This window comes from Carassius auratus, chromosome 41 (assembly GCF_003368295.1).
Source record: "Carassius auratus strain Wakin chromosome 41, ASM336829v1, whole genome shotgun sequence".
Lineage (NCBI taxonomy): Eukaryota > Metazoa > Chordata > Actinopteri > Cypriniformes > Cyprinidae > Carassius > Carassius auratus.
Window position 1 is genome coordinate 1988306 of NC_039283.1, and position 18007 is coordinate 2006312.

Here is an 18007-nt window from a genome sequence, read left to right on the forward strand (position 1 = left end):
TACATATGACACTCACTCAAAATAACTGGGAGATATATCTTTTTAATTGCATGATCTGAAATACACCTAAAGGCCACTTGAGGCTATATCAGAAATGGCATTAAAAAGCAGAGTTTTGTAGTTAGAGAATGGTGGCTTTAATAGCCTACATTTGATGAGACACGAGATAAAAGACTGTGGGTATAAATTATAATTGAAATGCATTGCACAAAAGTACGAAAAACCTAGAGGCATGGATTATTCATATTTTTCATGCTTGCTTTCTCGTGATCATGACTTAATTATCTCGTGATCTCTACATAACAAAAATTGTTCTCTAAGTTACACATCTAGGCCAACAGGTGACAGTATAGACCTGAATATAACTGATGAGTGTTACTGTATATCCACTTTACTGTCCGAATTTGTGCAGTATTGTTCATATCTGATATTTAACTTATTCATAAAGTTTGAATCAATTTGATTATTTTGTGACTGTGGTATAGATGCATGACTCATCATCACAGTTTCACCAGTTTCCATGTGATAAACTAACTGCTTATTAAAACCACGGTTGATGTCACTACATAGTATTCTGTTTGCACTTATATCCTTATTTGTGCATCTTTGAAATACATGATTTTTAGTTAATAAGCGGGGATGTTGTGTTTTTTCTAGCACGCGCTTCAACTATATTATTTGTAATGTGTTTCTTTGTCCTTGTTTTTAATTTTTATTGTTAATTTGAAGGCCTGGTTTCCCAGACAGGCCTTAGACTAAGCCATAGTTAAATTAGGACACTGAAGTAAAAAGCATTACTGGTGTGTATCTTGAGATAAAACAAAGGCACTGACAATTTTATCATTATAATGTTTATATATGTATATGCTAATTTAATTAAGGGATGTAATAGCATACAAAGATGTAGAAAAGCACATATATACACATTCACACATAAATACTCGTCTCAAACAAAATAATCTTAATAATCCATGGCCTTTTAGGACTTCCGCTATACTGAGAGCATCTATGTACATTTTATTTATTATCAGACTCCATCTTGTGGTGAAAGTCAGTAATACAAATGAAATGCTTGTGAATCCAAACAAGGCAAGAGAATGTTACCATTAAAGAGGTTTGATTTGAAATAAATGTTTAATTGCATTCTCAGAACAATGTTTCTCAGAAACATCTGGTGTTTTATGTTTAAATGGAGTGCTGGGTAGTAGCTAATAATATTTAACCCAATGAATAAGTATTATAATTTTTAGAATCATCACAATTACTTAATATTTACAAGATTGCACTAAATTATTTGGAAATCATTTTCCATTATAAAAAAAAAAAAGCCTATTGTATATATATATAGAGAGAGAGAGAGAGAGAGAGAGAGAGAGAGAGAGAGAGAGAGAGAGAGAGAGAGAGTCCAGGTTTGTGGAATTGAACATTAATATTGAATTATCTTTTTATCAATTTACAAAACGCAGAACTTTTTTTTACACCCTCAGAAATAAAAGTACAAAAGCTTTCACTGGGGCAGTACATAAAAATCTCTTCAAATAATAGGGAAACATGATTCTGGTAAGTGCAATTAATGTGGACTTCCAGAAACTGTAGAACATGTCATAATCAATTTTATGGCATATGAAAGGGAAAGAATTCCATAAAAAAATTATTGAAATCCTGATGGCATAAACACTATAACCTTGCGGAATATACTAAACAGTTCTTACAAAGGATATGAAGCTCTTGAAACACACAGAAAACATTATCTGCCAGTATACACCAAAAACATCTTTATTTAGAGTCATTATGGAAAACATTTTAATGGTTGTCTTTGAGGAGACATTGAACAGAATACATAAAATGCTCACTAGATGAACATTTTTGATTATCCATTCATACTTTATATGATGTGAATCTGAAACAATCCTGTGAAATCAAAGACCTAGTACAAGCAATATAAACCCTGAAGATTTAAATCAAGGTTCAAGTGTTATGTCCTCAATATTTCACTGTACGTACAAATAAAGGCTGGAACAGACAGGGTACATGCTAATGCCGATATCTAGTCGAGGTGTATTCTACTTGTAGAACTCATGTTCCTGCTCGTCTTTCTTGATAACTGTCTTGTAAGCCTTCTCAAAGTCCTTAGCCAGCACAATGTAACGGTTTTCACGCACAGCCAGCATACCAGCCTGCAGACACAAAAAACAAAGTTAATCTTTACAGAAACCATACGCTTGAAGAAATTCAGATCACAAATAAAAACAAATAAGGCTCGTTTTGTTCTCTTCTAACTCACCTCCTGGCAAATGGAGTTGATATCTGCACCAGTGATCTTGTCAGGCCTCGCAACATCTGTATTTTGGTTAAGGACAATTGCAAATGCTTTTTTCGGTCTCTTAAATCAAGAGATAGACTAGCATTCAAGTTCAAAGTAAAAAATGTTTTATAATGTTTCTGAAAGTCTTATGCTCATCAAAGCTGCATTTATTTAATTGAAAATACAGTAAAATACCATTTAAAATAACTTGATATAATTTTTAAATGTCATCTATTCTTGTAATGGAAATGCGGATTCATTCTAACGTACTGATTTGTGTTTCTTAAATGTCATCAAACCAGTTGTGCTGCCTAATATTTTTGTGGAAAAAATGATATCTTTTCAGCATTTATTTAAAACAGAAATTCACTCCGTTTAATGCATCTTTGCTGAATAAAAATACTAATTTCTTAATAAATATATATATATATATTTATTAATTTTTTTTTTTTTGCTGGCCCCAAATGTTTGAATGAGAATACATTTTGTAAAATATTTTTTATGGCACTGTTTGTTCCTATGATCAAACCCTTAAATTTACCTCATTTGTAAGTGACTATAAACATTAAATATTCTAAATGATTAAATGTAATCATAATGAGAAAAACTTGATGTAGGGTCAGGATACAGTCCTCCAGGTCAACCTCCTCTGAGAGGTTCATCTTGCTGGTGATGGTGGAGAACACCAGGCGTTTCTGTCGCCGGTCAGGAAGAGGAAACTCAATCTTACGGTCCAGTCTACCTGGACGCAGCAGAGCTGGATCCAGTGTATCAGCCCTGTTGGTGGCCATGATAACCTGTCATTGAAAAGAAGTCACACAACGTCACCCATGGATGTAGCCGCATTAAAGCAGAACAGAAGGAGAAGTGTAACATAACACCACACAGTCAAAGATGATAAAATTTAAATGTTTTTTCTAACCTTCACGTTCACATTCTGGTCAAACCCATCCATCTGATTGAGGAGCTCAAGCAGAATTCTCTGCACTTCTCTATCAGCTACAAGCACAGAAAACAAAAAACAATGAAAAAAACAAAACCAAGGAAAGATTTTCAACAAACAATGGGACTAGTAGACTTGGAATATAGTGCACAGGTTGTAAAGACAACAGTTTTCCTAAATGTCTCCTTCAGGACGACTGAATGGTGACAATGCACTTTTTTTGCGCAAAATGTAATCTACCTTTCAAAAGTTTGGGGTCAGTAAGATTGAATGTTTTTGTAAGAAGTCTAATATGCTCACCTTGCATTGCTTCCGTTATATTGTTAAAATTTGAAATTACATTTATTTTTTATTATTTACTTCTGGGATGGCAAAGACGAATTTTCTGCATCATTACTTCAGTCTTCAGTGTCACAAGCCCCCTCAGAAATCATTCTAATATGCTGATTTGGTGTTTTTGGTGTAAAATATTTCTTATTATTAATGTTGAAAACAGTTGTACTTCTTAGTATTTTTGGTGAAAACCATTATACTTTTAGCCTTCTTTGATGAATGGAAAGCTTAACAGAACAGAACGGATTTTATTTTTTTCAAAATTACAAATGTCACTTTTGATCAATTTAATGTGTTGCTGAAAAGTATTCATTTATTTAAAAAATCTTACTGACACCAATAGACGCATATATCTATATACACACACATATGGTTTTAAACTTAGGGCTGCACGATTAATCCCATGCGATTGTCATGCGTGTCTCGTTAGTAAGGCCGGTTCTTTGATTAGCAGTAAATAGACAATCACATGCGATTAATCATGTAGTCCTATTTAAAACCTGAAAGGAATGCATACCTCCAGTCTGTGCATCAAAGCGCTTCGTAGCAATCGCATCAATCTCATCGATAAAGATAATGGCTGGAGCATTCTCTTTGGCCAGTCGAAAGACATCTCGCACCATGCGTGGACCCTCTCCGAGATACTTCTGCACAAACTCAGATCCCACCACACGAATAAAGGCAGCTGCAGAACATCAAAACACAATTATAATTGTAATATAACCATGCACTTCTGATCTAGATATATTTTCCATCGATTTTCAGGAATTAACTTCAAAGCTCAATAATAAAGCAAATTTGGGTATAATGCCTGAAAGACATCTAACCACACTTTAGCCTACCTGTGGTATGATGAGCCACAGCTTTTGCCAACATGGTCTTTCCACATCCAGGAGGGCCATACATGAGCACTCCTCTGGGTGGGTCAATACCAATCTAAGAAAACAAAAGCAGAATGTGAGTGGACAGCAAAGACTGCTACACACCACAGGCACTTGCATGCACATAATCACCTGTTTATAGAGCTCAAAATGTGTGAGGGGGAGCTCCACAGCCTCCCTCACTTCCTGTTTCTGGATGTCCATTCCTCCGATGTCTGCATACATCACATCTGGCTTCTGATCTATTGTCAAATAGAGAGGAAGTGCATTAAGGGCCGCCAAGGGTTTTTCAGAAATAAGGTGCAATCTATATCCCTAATACAGGGCAAACAAGGGACTGATTGAGAATACCTGAAGAAAGCATCATGATGCTGCTGTCAGCCTCCGGAGGCAGAACGTCCACCAGAGCATTGCTGTGCTTGTGCAGAGCAACCGAGGCATTGGGCTTCAGCAGCTCTCTGTCGATTGTGCTCAGAATCCGAACATAGTAATTTGAGCCTGAAGGAATCAAAAAAAATTATAATTTGCACAACATTACTGATAAAGCTAAATCATGTAGCTTTAACTAACAAACATTTACAAATATCATGACATTTCAAAGGCACATTTAAGCATTTGCCTTTGTTCCATTCAAGACAACAAAAGTGCAAGGCATACATTTTAAATTGTTGAAGTCAACCGTTTAAAAAAAAAAAAAAAACAGAAATTAAAACAGATTGATAACCCTGGAATTGATACTACCCAAGGTTCCTTCAGGTATTATGAAAGCAAAACTAAGACTTTTTAAGACCAAGTAAAGAAAATAAGGAATTAAGTGATCGGTAAACAATATGCCAAAGTGGTCTCTAAATGCAAATGTCGTGTATTATGCAAAAATTCTGATAAAAAACTGATAAATCTCACTAAAAGTGATCATACCTTATTGATAAATTTGTTCTTATTTTAAGCATGAACTCAAATTTATTTATCTTTTTTTTTGCATCATGAGTTAATGTATCTTGCTTTAAGGGTGCTTGGATATATGTACTGGAAAACAAGACAAGAATTCTGAGGAAGATTTTAATTTTGTCAGCGCATGCAAACATTTAATGCCATGACTTCATAAGTTTAAGACTTTCGGTTCAAAAGAGAAAAGCCGAATTAAGACTTTTTAAGACTTGCAGAAATGCTGTTTACAAAACAATCCTGTTACCTGTGGTTGAGCCCACAATGGCAGTATTCTGGTCGACTGCTTCCAGGAACTGCCCAATAACCAGAGGGATGCTCTGTATCCTCTTCACCTCCTCTTGGGCATGAAGGAACTCCTTTTTCAGATTCTTCTGTTCATCTTTAATGTATTCCTCCTGCACCTCCAGAAACTCCAGCTCCTGCTGCAACTTCTGCAGTGTGGAAGTGATTACGTGTCAACAAGTGTGGTGTGTGTGTGTGTATACACATATATATATATATATACACATATATATATATATATATACACACACACACACACAAAAATACAAACCTTATATCTGCTGTAAAGATCCTCCAGATCTTCTGGTTCAGGAGCCAAGAAAGACAAACCGGTCTGGGGCCTTGAATTCAGCATCAGGGCTGGCACATCATCCTGTATGATCATCCATTTACAAATAGTCCAATAAATAAATTATCACACGGAATTAACATAATACAATTCACAGCACATCTTAATTAAGGCATTTTCAAACAGTTATAATGACTGTAAAGAAACTGACATTATTTATACATATTCATATTTTAATGTACATACACTTACCGTTCTGTTAAGCGTTATACAAAACTTCTAAATAATTATTATAAAATGTTACTAAAAGAAATGTACTTAATAGCTGATAAACTGCTATGCTAACTTACAAGGCTAGGCGATAGCTCGACTGATTAATGTTCCGTGTGAACATGGAAAACTTTGTTCAAAATAATCATATACAACTCAAATATGATTTAAAGTAAAGTTTAAACGCTAACATTACATATTCTACACTTCTGTTATTTTGGGGAGCACACATGCTAACGCTAACCGCTGTCAGAGAATGGCATGACGGAGCATTTGCGGCGAGCTAAATGAATCGGCATTTTTTCACTGTCCGCTGTAAGCTTTAGACTTGCGTTTTTGCTGTATATTGTTTTGGTTATGTAGACTAGAACTTTTCAAACATAATAACGCCGTGTACACCACCCCTCTCATAATAAAATACGTCAAATCACAACATAACATCTCACCTGAGGTTTCTCAACCAGCACTCCGCCGTCCTCCATGTTTGTTTGCAGCAACTGACTTCACGTCTCTCAGTGAAGTTAAAATATTCACCGGGTCCTAAAGGCCACTTTTTTAATTTCCTTTCGTTGTTAAATTCCTTGTAGGAATAAATAAATTGTGCCTACGTGTGAATTATGTGAAATGTAATACTGAATCAATATATTTGTTTTGGCCTTCCATTTGTTGCAATAAATGAAAACAAAAGAGACAGTAAATATTTTATATAATTAGAAAACATATCTATAATAAATGTTTTTTTTTCTTTTAGCTTTCTATTTATCAAAAAATTGAGTAGGGTTACTTTTCATGTGTACATTTTTCTTGGGGCATCTCGACTAATGGCTGCTGAATTTTTTATTTTTTATTTTATATGTATATATATATATATATGTTTGTGTGTGTGTGTATTAAATAATTAGGTCTATTAATATTCCACAGTAGTATTGCCTTTATGTATCTTCAATTTTAGTGAGTATAAGAGATGTTTTTCAAAAACATTTCAAATCTTACTGATCCCAAACTTTTCAAATGGACCAAATTTATTATACTTCCAGTGACTTTTTTTGAAAAGTCCCTTATGAAGACCAACTGTGTGACAACTGTAAATTGGGTACCCAAAAGGTGCACTATGCCCTTAATTTTGAGAGCAATGAGTAATATTTTCTCCTGATTTAAAAGCCACAAAATATATTGATTTATGGAGCAGTCGATTTTGATTGTTTTTAATACAGTGTCTTTGCGAAATTATTCTTACCACTTAATTTCTTACACATATCTTCACCTCTCCAGCTCTGTCAGGTTGGATGGGGGCAGACACACGTTTTCAGGATTCTCCATCAGTTGCTCAGTTTGGCCAGTAGGCGAGCTCTAGGAAGAGTCTTGGTTGTTTAAAATGTCTTCCATTAAGAATAACAGAGACTACATGCTTCTGTGACCCTTCAATGAAGCAGAATTTTTTTCTGAACTCTTCCCCCGATGTGGCATGACACAAACCTGTTTCTGAGCACAGACAGTTCTTTTGACCTCAGTGCTTTTGCTCTGATATGCATTATCAGCTGTTAGACCTTTTATTAAGACATGTGTGCCTTTCCAAATCATGCCCAATCAATGGAATTTGCCACAGGTTAACTTCACTTGAAGTGTAGTAACATCTACAAGCAAAATGAATGCTTCTGAGCAAAATTTCAACTGTCCCGAATAAGGGTTGGAATACTTATGCAATGGAATCATTTGTTTTTTAGTTATAAAAAATTTGCAAAGATGTTAAAAACCATATTTTTGCTTTACCATTATGGTATATGGATTGCAGATTTATGTGGGAAAAAATAATTTAAAGCAGTTTAACATAAGGCAGCAACATAACAAAACATGAAAAAAAATGAAGGGGTATGAATACATTCTCAAGGCATTGTAATAAACACCTGACTTCAAATTCTATAATAACTTGTAATCTTTTATGTGAACAAAATCTGAACAAAGATGAAGCATTTTCATCTATTTCAATTATTTAATCTAAATGTTTATTATAAAGAAATGCCATGTTTTCATGTTACAGTTGTGTTGAAGTACCTTGGGAACACTTTCCATTTTTGAAACCAAGACATGGCACAACAAAACGTGACCGTTAACTGCCCACTCAACAACTCAGTGAGAGTTCAATTCCTCACTAATATCCTCTTGATGAATAAATGTAAACATACCTTGAAAATAATTCATGTCATTTTCAATCTACTACCTTTGGACAGAATATTATTTAGATTAAACAATGTTATAGTATATCCAGTGTCAATATGAAATTTTTGATGCACGAAGGACTGCTTATTTGCTGCACAAAGGATAATTTTGAATGCATGAATAAGGAACATTTACTTGATGCACAAAGACATTTTTATGAGGAACAATTTTTTATTTATATACATCATTTTTTTCATCATCATTTCTTCTTCATATGTGGATGCCCAATAAATTCAAAGGCAGGGTCTGAAGTGTAAAACGGGTTCAATCAGTGTATTTTTCAAAACTTCTGACCAAAGAGGGGAATCCTTTTGGTGAGTAGCCCTCTTCATCTTGACATCCTCATCGTCAAATGTACCCTAAAAAGACGTGATATTCCTTGCCTCAACAACACTGCATCTTTTCTGTGGGCGAGCAAACGGCTTCACAGGAACACAGGTTGGTTCCAGAACAGTCATTTTTGAGGACACAGCAACGGGATGTTCATGCTGAGACGTACATTTGTCTACCCTCACTGTTCGACTCGCAAAACTGGGCAGCCGGGATAAGGAGAAGTGAGCGGTAGTTTTCGGATCAGACTCATATAAAGTTTCAATGTCGTTTCTCTTTGCCATGCACATTGAACGGTTAGAAGGTCTGGGCCCTCGACGCCCCAGAGGTCTTTCACCTGAAACTGATGTCCTCTCTTCAGCTTCTGGCAGGAAGAAACCTCCAGCTGACTTGTTCTGTCCAACTAGAGGTTTCACAGGAACACAGGTTGGTTCCAGAACAGTCATTTTTGTGGACACAGCAGAGGGGTGTTCATGCAGAGACATACGTTTGTCCACCCTCGCTGGTCGACTTGCAAAACTGGTTAGCTGGGGTAAGGAGAAGCGATCTGTAGTTTTCCGATCAGACTCACTTAAAGGGTCATTGAAATTTCTCTTTGCCATGCACATTGAATGGTTAGAAGGTCTGGACCCTCGACGCCCAAGAGGTCTTTCACCTGAAACTGGTGTCTTCTCTTCAGCTTCTGGCAGGAAGAAACCTCCAGCTGACTTGTTCTGTCCAACTAGAGGTTTCACAAGAAAATGGGCTGGTTCTAGAACAGGCATGTTCATGGACACAGCAACAGGGCATTCATGCAGAGATGGATGTTTGTCCATCCTTGCTAACTGACTTGCAAGAGGCAGTCGGGGGAGGGAAGGGTGAGCATTAGCTTTCAGATCAGACTCACACGAAGATTCTGTGATATTTCTCTCGGCCACATCCATTAAATAGGTATGAGGTCTTGCCCCGTGACGTCCTGGAGGACGTTCACCTGAAGCTGGCTTCTTTTTTCCAGTGTCAGGCAAAAAGGGAGGTCTGCCAAAGATCTGTTCACCTAGACATTGTATAGATTGACTCTGGAGAGTATTTCTGTCTCTGCACCACATGTTGAAATGCTGAAGCGAAGATTATCTCAACAACAGCAACAAAACTGGCTTGAAAGAGCGATAAGCAAGCAGCAATCACAACAGTGAGATACCAAATGAATCTCTTTTCATCAGGATTCTTAGTAACTGTTAGGGCCATTATGATGTCACAATAGAACGTAGGTCCGCTAAGTTGAGTTCATTCTATTGGGGTTTTATTTTTATTTGAAATCATGCAATGCACACAATCTAGGATACATTATTTAATTATTTTTGTTACATTAACAGTTCATAATATGTCAACCTCGTAAAATAAAAATAAAATTAAAGTTGAAAAAACGTTTCCGTGGCGTTTTGCTAAGATTACGAGGTTCGTCACACACACAAAAAAATGTAGCTCAGACAAAGTATTAAACAGGAAGAGGAATTCACATGCAATAAGTATTTTATTTTGAATCTGCAGTGTAAAATAATAATAATAATAAAAACCTGAAGAGAAGAGATTTTTAAAAGGCTACGATACCCATGGCTCTAATACAATATATCACCTCATAAATGAAAGTGTGGTTCCTCCTAGAGGTGAGAAACATATACTACAACTGACTTTCAGCCTCTAATCATTTATTCACGTTCAAAATCTGTGCTTTCTTCTGGAAACAAAATTTGTATTTTTGGAGAATAGGTAGGCTACCCTTCTTAAGAGGTAGAGCATTGCGTTAGCAGCGGAAGGTTGTGGGTTCGATTCCCAGGGAACACATGTTAGGTAAAAAATGTTAGCCTGAATGCACTGTAAGTCGCTTTGGATAAAAGCATCTGCTACATGCATAAATGTATTTAATTTTAAATGTATTTATTTATAAGTTAATGAGGATTGAGCCTGATCTACAAAAAAAATAAATAATAATCATAATCATAATCCACATTACTCGCACGCGGCCTATCCAAATTCTTTCGAAGTAGCCTTATGATATATTTTTATCAGATGAAATTTCAGTCACTAAAACTGTAATGATAGGCATTCTATTGAGTAACCACAAGGTGGCAGTATAGCCTTTCCTTCTGTGTGATGCTTATGTTGTAGATAGACGAACAAGCAGACAGAAAGTTGTTGGACATACCATGTTGAGGATGTCTATAAAATAAAAATATAGCTTGCTGCTCATAGAAGCTAGCAGCACAAATGTTCATGCGTGACTTCTTGAATAACAGAAGGCAGAACATTACATGGTACCAGGAGTGGGGTCAGGAAAAGAACTGATGCAAGATGGACGCAGTAAAACCACCAACTCCGCTGAAAATGACGGGGAATGTGGATGCGAACTGGCGAACCTTCAAGCAACAATTTCAGCTCTACATTGCCGCGGTTGGAGTTGATCGTCGGGCGGAAGAAAGAAAAATAGCCCTTTTGCTAACCATTGCAGGAGCGGAGGCTATTGAAGTATTCAACACCTTTGTGTATAATGAACCCGACGATAAAGACAAGTTTGACGAGGTCCTAAAGAAGTTTGATGAACACTGTCTTTCGAAGAAAAATGAAACATACGAGAGATATGTATTTCGTTCTCGTCTCCAACAGCCTGGTGAGTCGTTTGATAATTATCTCACCGATCTCAAAATAAAAGCTCAGTCCTGCAACTTTGGTGATCTAAAAAACTCAATGATAAGGGATCAGATTGTTTATGGGACAAATGAAAAGAAGCTAAGAGAAAAGCTGTTGAGGGAAGCGGATCTCACACTGGCAAGTGCAATAAAAATATGTCAAGCTAATGAGCTGGCAAAGCAACATGCTCTTACTTTTCAAGCGGTGCCATATGACCAAGAAAGCGAGTCCGTGAATGTAGTGAAAATGAAAGGAAAATCACAGTTCAAGTTCAAACAAAAAGACAAAAAGAGAGACGATGATCAAACACAGTTTGACTGTAAGAAGTGTGGTGAAACGCACAGACCGAGACAATGCCCTGCATTTGGAAAAACATGTGCAAAGTGTAAAAAGCAAAATCACTATGCGAAAATGTGTCATACCAGAAAAAAAATACACATAGTGCAGGATGACCCAGATGACAGTGATGATTTGAGCGAGACATTTTTCATCAAAATGGTGTCGTGTGAGAAAAGCTACGTACAGCCCCAAAATGCAAGTGACACAGAGCATGCTGTACGTGCAGTAAAAGATGATAAATGGACTGCACCTCTGTTAGTCAATGGGACACTAGTAACCTTCAAAATTGACACCGGAGCCAAAGCCAACTTGATCAATGAAAATGATCTGAAAGCTCTTGAAGAGAAACCAAAAAGAGTTGCAGACAAGACAATGTCATTAAAAGCATACAACAATCAGCCAATAAAAACTATGGGTAGTTGTAGGCTCAAATTGACTGCAAAAGGCAGACAACACCACTTGATGTTTACAATAGTGCCAAGTGGACACGAGTCGATCCTTGGAGACAAAGCATCTGAAGATCTTGGACTAGTCAAGAGGATCTACCAGATCAACAGTGATAACATAAAAATAGACAATCAAATCAAAATGCTGTCACAAAGCGAAGGTAGTACAAGTATTGTGAACAAATACGCGACTGTCTTTAAAGGACATGGTACACTACCTTACACTTACAAAATACAGCTCAAGGAAGATGCTAAACCTGTAGTGCATGCCCCAAGGAGAGTGCCAGCACCTCTTAAAGCAGGACTTAAAAAGGAACTGAACAGAATGACACAGATGGGAGTCATCGAGCGAGTGGAAGAGCCCACAGACTGGGTAAATTCCATCACATGTGTTAAAAAAAGAAACTCCCCTGAGTTACGTGTCTGCCTAGATCCTAAAGATTTGAATGAAAATATTAAAAGAGAACATTATCAAATCCCAAAGAGAGAAGAAATTCTGAGTGACATGGCCGGTGCAAAGTACTTCAGCAAATTAGACGCCTCGCATGGATTTTGGCAGCTGAAACTGGACCCAGAAAGCAGCAGGTACACCACCTTTAACACACCATTTGGGCGTTACTGTTTTCTGAGGCTTCCATTTGGCATCAAGTCAGCGCCAGAGATCTTTCACAGAGCTATGGAGTCAATCATAGAGGGTCTGGAAGGAACACGAGTGTACATTGATGACATAGTTGTCTGGGGAAACACAAAACAACAACATGATGAGAGACTTGAGAAGCTGTTACAGAGAGTGAAAAAGTATGGACTAAAACTAAAAAGAGAGAAATGTCTTGTTGGAGTGACAGAAATGACATTCTTAGGAGACAAGCTCACAGCAAACGGCGTGCTTCCAGACAAAACAAAAGTGCAAGCCATACTGAATATGCCAGCTCCAACTGATAAAAAAGGAGTTTTGCGAGCAATGGGGATGGTAAACTTTCTGGGTAAGTTCATTCCCAACCTCTCCTCAAAAACGAAATGCCTCAGAGAACTGCTGCATCACAACGTTGCATTTGAGTGGACCACAAAACATGAAAAAGAATGGAAAGAACTGAAGAGAACTGTGACTGCTGAACCAGTTTTAACCTACTTTGATCCAACAAAACCAACCAAAGTCTCCACTGATGCATCAAAAGACGGACTAGGAGCCGTATTGCTACAAATGAATGAAGAAAAATGGCAACCTGTAGCATATGCATCAAGATCGATGACTGAGACTGAAAAACGCTATGCTCAGATTGAGAAGGAGACGCTGGGCCTAGTGTTTGGGTGTGGGAAATTTCACACTTATGTTTATGGACTGCCCACATTCACAGCAGAAACTGATCATAAACCACTCATATCAATCCGTAAAAAGAATCTCAATGACATGTCGCCCAGAATCCAACGTATGATGATGACATTGCAGCGCTATGATTTTGACCTAATATACACGCCAGGTAAATACATCGTGCTTGCTGACACACTTTCTAGAGCACCAGAACTCAACAGTGGCACAGCTGAGAACACCGCAGCAGAAGATATTGAAATACACATCAACATGGTCACTGCCTCACTGCCTGCATCAGACACCATACTGCAGCAGATTGTTAAAGAGACAGCAAAAGACTCCATGTTACACAAAGTGTCTCACTGTGTAAACAACGGCTGGTCAAAAGGAGTTTGCCCACAGTTTTTCCCGGTGCGGGCAGAGCTGTGTATGTCAAAAGGACTCCTGCTGAGAAAGAACAGGATTGTTATCCCACAGACCATGCGCAAGGACATGCTTCAACGTCTTCATGAAGGACACCTGGGAGTGGAAAAATGTAAGAGAAGAGCACGTGAAGCCATCTACTGGCCAGGTATCAACAAAGACATAGAGGAAATGATTGAGAAATGTGACATCTGCCTCAGACACCACTACAAACAAGTCAAGGAGCCAATGCTGGTGGCTGACCTTCCCACTGCCCCTTGGCAAAAGGTGGGCACAGATTTATTTCATCTGTATGGCAAGGATTATCTTCTTGTTATAGACTATTACTCGAACTACCCTGAGATTGCGCAGCTCTCCAGCACCACCGCACAGTCTGTTATAGTGCACATGAAAGGGTTCTTTGCCAGACACGGAATCCCACAATGTGTTGTGAGTGACAACGGTCCGCAGTATGACTGTGGAGAGTTTAAAGATTTGCGAAGTACTACGGATTCAAGCATGTTACCTCAAGCCCATTGTACCCACAAGCCAATGGTCAGGCTGAAAAGGGAGTACAAATTGTTAAGAGACTACTGAAGAAAGCCAAGGACGGTAAGACTGATCCTCACCTTGCTTTACTTAGCTACAGAGCTGCACCTCTGGAGTGTGGAGCGTCCCCTGCTGAGCTGCTTATGTGTCGCAAGCTCCGCACCACGCTACCACAATTGCAACCAGGACGAGACAATAACAACTGGATTAACAACAAAAAGAGACTCAAAATCAGACAAAAAATGGCCTATGACAGAGCTACAAAAAGTCTGGAACCTCTTTGTGAAAAGGACACTGTGAGAATCGAGGGACCTAATTGCTGGGACAGAAAAGCGACCGTGCTCAGTGAAGTCGGACCTAGATCTTACGTTGTGGAAACAGAGGATGGACAAAAAGTGAGGAGAAACAGGAGGAGTCTGTTAAAGACTCATGAGGACACTGACAAACACGGTGAAACTGAATCTGAAAAACAAAATGATACACCGAATGCACACCAAGCTGAGCCTAATACCACAGCCTCTCAAATGACTGAACCAATCAGAAGGTCTACTAGACCTAGAAAACCACCTGAGAGACTTATTGAAAAAGTATAATGCTTTACATTGTTGTTTAGAGTAGAGTGCCTTGTTATTGTTAACATTTTGACTTTTTGCATGTTCGTAAGGCTTTATTACAAGCAAAGTTAAAAGTTAAGTAAAAAAAAAAAAAGAGCTGTTTAGTTAACCTTTGTTTTATAACTTTGGAAAGGGGATGTAATGATAGGCATTCTATTGAGTAACCACAAGGTGGCAGTATAGCCTTTCCTTCTGTGTGATGCTTATGTTGTAGATAGACGAACAAGCAGACAGAAAGTTGTTGGACATACCATGTTGAGGATGTCTATAAAATAAAAATATAGCTTGCTGCTCATAGAAGCTAGCAGCACAAATGTTCATGCGTGACTTCTTGAATAACAGAAGGCAGAACATTACAAAAACTATCCTCATCTTTCTTGTTCTTCCTTCGGCATTCATGATTATGATGTTCGATTCATAAATTAATCTGTTGACATGTCAAATCTTTTCATGAATCATTCGTTTTTCAATTGGGACTAACCTGGCTCTCGAGTTCACAGCCTCTCACAGAGGGAGAGATTCAGGGTCACGATCGTTAATATTTACGTGATGACATTACTCCCAGTTTCGAGAATAATCTGTTCTCGAATAATCCGACCTTCATGTAGGCCTACCGAATATTTGAGATGGGACGCGCCTTGCATGACGCGTCACGTTTAGCATTATACAATCTTGCACATCAGAAATAGCGTGAATGATCGCGAAGGTCTATTTACATTGCCACAACGCCTTGAAATGTTAACCTCCAGACTAATGATGGGCATTTCGGCTCTTTTGGCTCACAAACGGCTCTTTAAAAAACAATAATGTTTTGACTGTGATAGGTTTGAAAACAATTCTAACTAAATTATTAAATGAAATCATACTCACAATGTCTCACAATTTTTTTTAAATGCATTGATTTGTTATGAAAAAAAGAATACTGTTAAACATTTGCATTGAAATTACAACTTTTTAATGTATAGAAACAACTACATTACAAAAGAGATTTGCATTTAGAAATGCAAGCTGCCTTACTTACTCGAGGGGCTGATGCGGTTTCTTCTCTCAGTAATAATTTGTCCTTTTTTTCGAGAAGACCCTCTCAGAGGGAACAAATGTGGCCACTATGCAGAGTCTCCCTGTCATGACTTTAGTAAGCCGTGGGTAGATAGAGGCCTTGTTTTTCCACCAGCTCAGAGGATCTGTAGATCTTTGGAGGAGCCTCCATTATGGCATCTGCTGAGGGATTCCTTCGTGCTGCATTCCAAGTTTCTCTCTCAACGAACAGCATCCAAACAGCAGACGTTTGTGGCACTACTGCTGGTGCTTCTCTTCCCTTTGCTTCCTGTTGCCCTGGTGTCTGAGCCAGCTGACTGCTGAGGCTGTCCCTCCCTGCTGCTGAGCTGATTCTTTGAAGAGCCTCATCAATCGCTCTGGCATCACTGAAGGCTAACTTCTTAAACCTGAGGTCAAGTGCAGCGGTTTCTGATAGCACGTGATTATATTCCATTCTATGGAACTTTTTGTCCATTGATGAACATAGGGTGTCCATCAACTCTATCACTTGCCCTGTGGTTACATTTGCCTCTCTCTGGCGGTTGGCTGTGATTCACTGCAGGCCCTTACATAGGAGTATCATTTTTGAGGCTGTCACATAGCTAAAAAGAGAGAACAGGATATATATATGTGTAGAAATAAGTGTTTACTGTACCTCTCTCCACTGATCCCCACAGTAACTTGCTCAAAGGACTCCAGGGGTGCTTCTCAATTCTTATTTGTGCATCCTCATTTCCTTTCTTCGCTTCCTTTCCTTGTGTCTTAGCTCCACCTCTTCAGGATGCGCGGGAAGGACGCAAGGAAAAGACGTGAGGATGGAGGACTTGAATCAAGTGAAATTATTTATCATCACCCCTTTCAGCGTTACTTCAAAGTGTTATCAGCTGTGATTAAAGGGATCAGCCCTTATGTTGTTAAAGTTTGTTAATTAAGACATTCATAATAAATATTAATAAAGCAAGATGCCCTGTTTGAAATATAGGACATGCATGGTTTATCTGAAGTAAAAAAGCTAAATATAAATGAAATTTATTACAATAGATGTGAAGGGAGAGTAGAATTTATATGTGTGTCACGTTAAAGCTGCAGTAGGTAACTTCTGTAAAAATATATTTTTTACATATTTGTTAAACCTGTCTGTGGTGAGTGGGGCGGGGCCGAGGGACGTGGGAACAAGGAGTGAGGCCGGTGGGATGATTGGGAAATCAATGACACCTGCGCCCCACCGCCAGTCTCGAGTCCCACGTAGGAGATGGAAGGATATAAAACTGGAGCGACGACCGTGAAGGACGGGAGAGGACCAGGCCTGGATTTTAGTTGTGTTTGCTTTTTATTTATGCGCACCAGTCGTCCGTGAGGGGCTGGTGCGCTGTTTTGTGTTTATTTGTAATTATTAAAGTTTCATTCTGATTGTGCGCCTGTTCCCGCCTCCTTCTTCCGGATGATTAGGAAGTTTATCATTACAGTGGTGCCGAAGCCCGGGAGAAGGAGGGACGCGCTGCTGAAGATCCCTCGCCGCTGTGGTGAATCCGCGGTGCCCTCGAGCTGGCGAGGAAGTGTGCCGCCAAGGACGCTCGAGGCGGTGGGCTGGAGCGAGTTGCCAGGGACGGGCGAGCTCGCTGCCGGCCGCCCGTGATGTGGAGGGGCAGTTGCCGTCCGTGAGGGAGCGGAGGAGTCGGCGTCGTTCGCCAGGGGGCCGGAGCCTGCTGCCATCCGCCAGAATGGGGAGGAGCAGGGAATGGGGGACTCCTGCCAGCTGCCCAAAACCGGAGGAGTAACCCAGTACCTTTGTGATTCTTCATAGACATAAACAGAGAAAAGTAGTTCCGGCTATGGTGTTCTTCCGCA

General features: G+C 38.7%; 2 protein-coding genes across 2 annotated transcripts in view; one reads left to right on the top strand and one right to left on the bottom strand.

The window, feature by feature from the left end:
- Positions 1-18007, top strand: part of LOC113059477 (collagen alpha-6(VI) chain-like) — a 1020620-nt gene that overhangs the window by 478499 nt on the left and 524114 nt on the right.
- LOC113059544 (26S proteasome regulatory subunit 6B) lies at positions 1753-6800 on the bottom strand. Its single transcript, XM_026228099.1, has 11 exons — positions 6698-6800; positions 5964-6065; positions 5655-5841; positions 4814-4960; positions 4595-4704; positions 4424-4517; positions 4099-4266; positions 3228-3304; positions 2934-3102; positions 2285-2340; positions 1753-2177 (listed from the first exon to the last, which is right to left on the bottom strand). Exons 1-11 carry the CDS (start codon positions 6731-6733, stop codon positions 2064-2066), a joined length of 1260 nt encoding a protein of 419 aa, XP_026083884.1. The 5' UTR covers positions 6734-6800; the 3' UTR covers positions 1753-2063.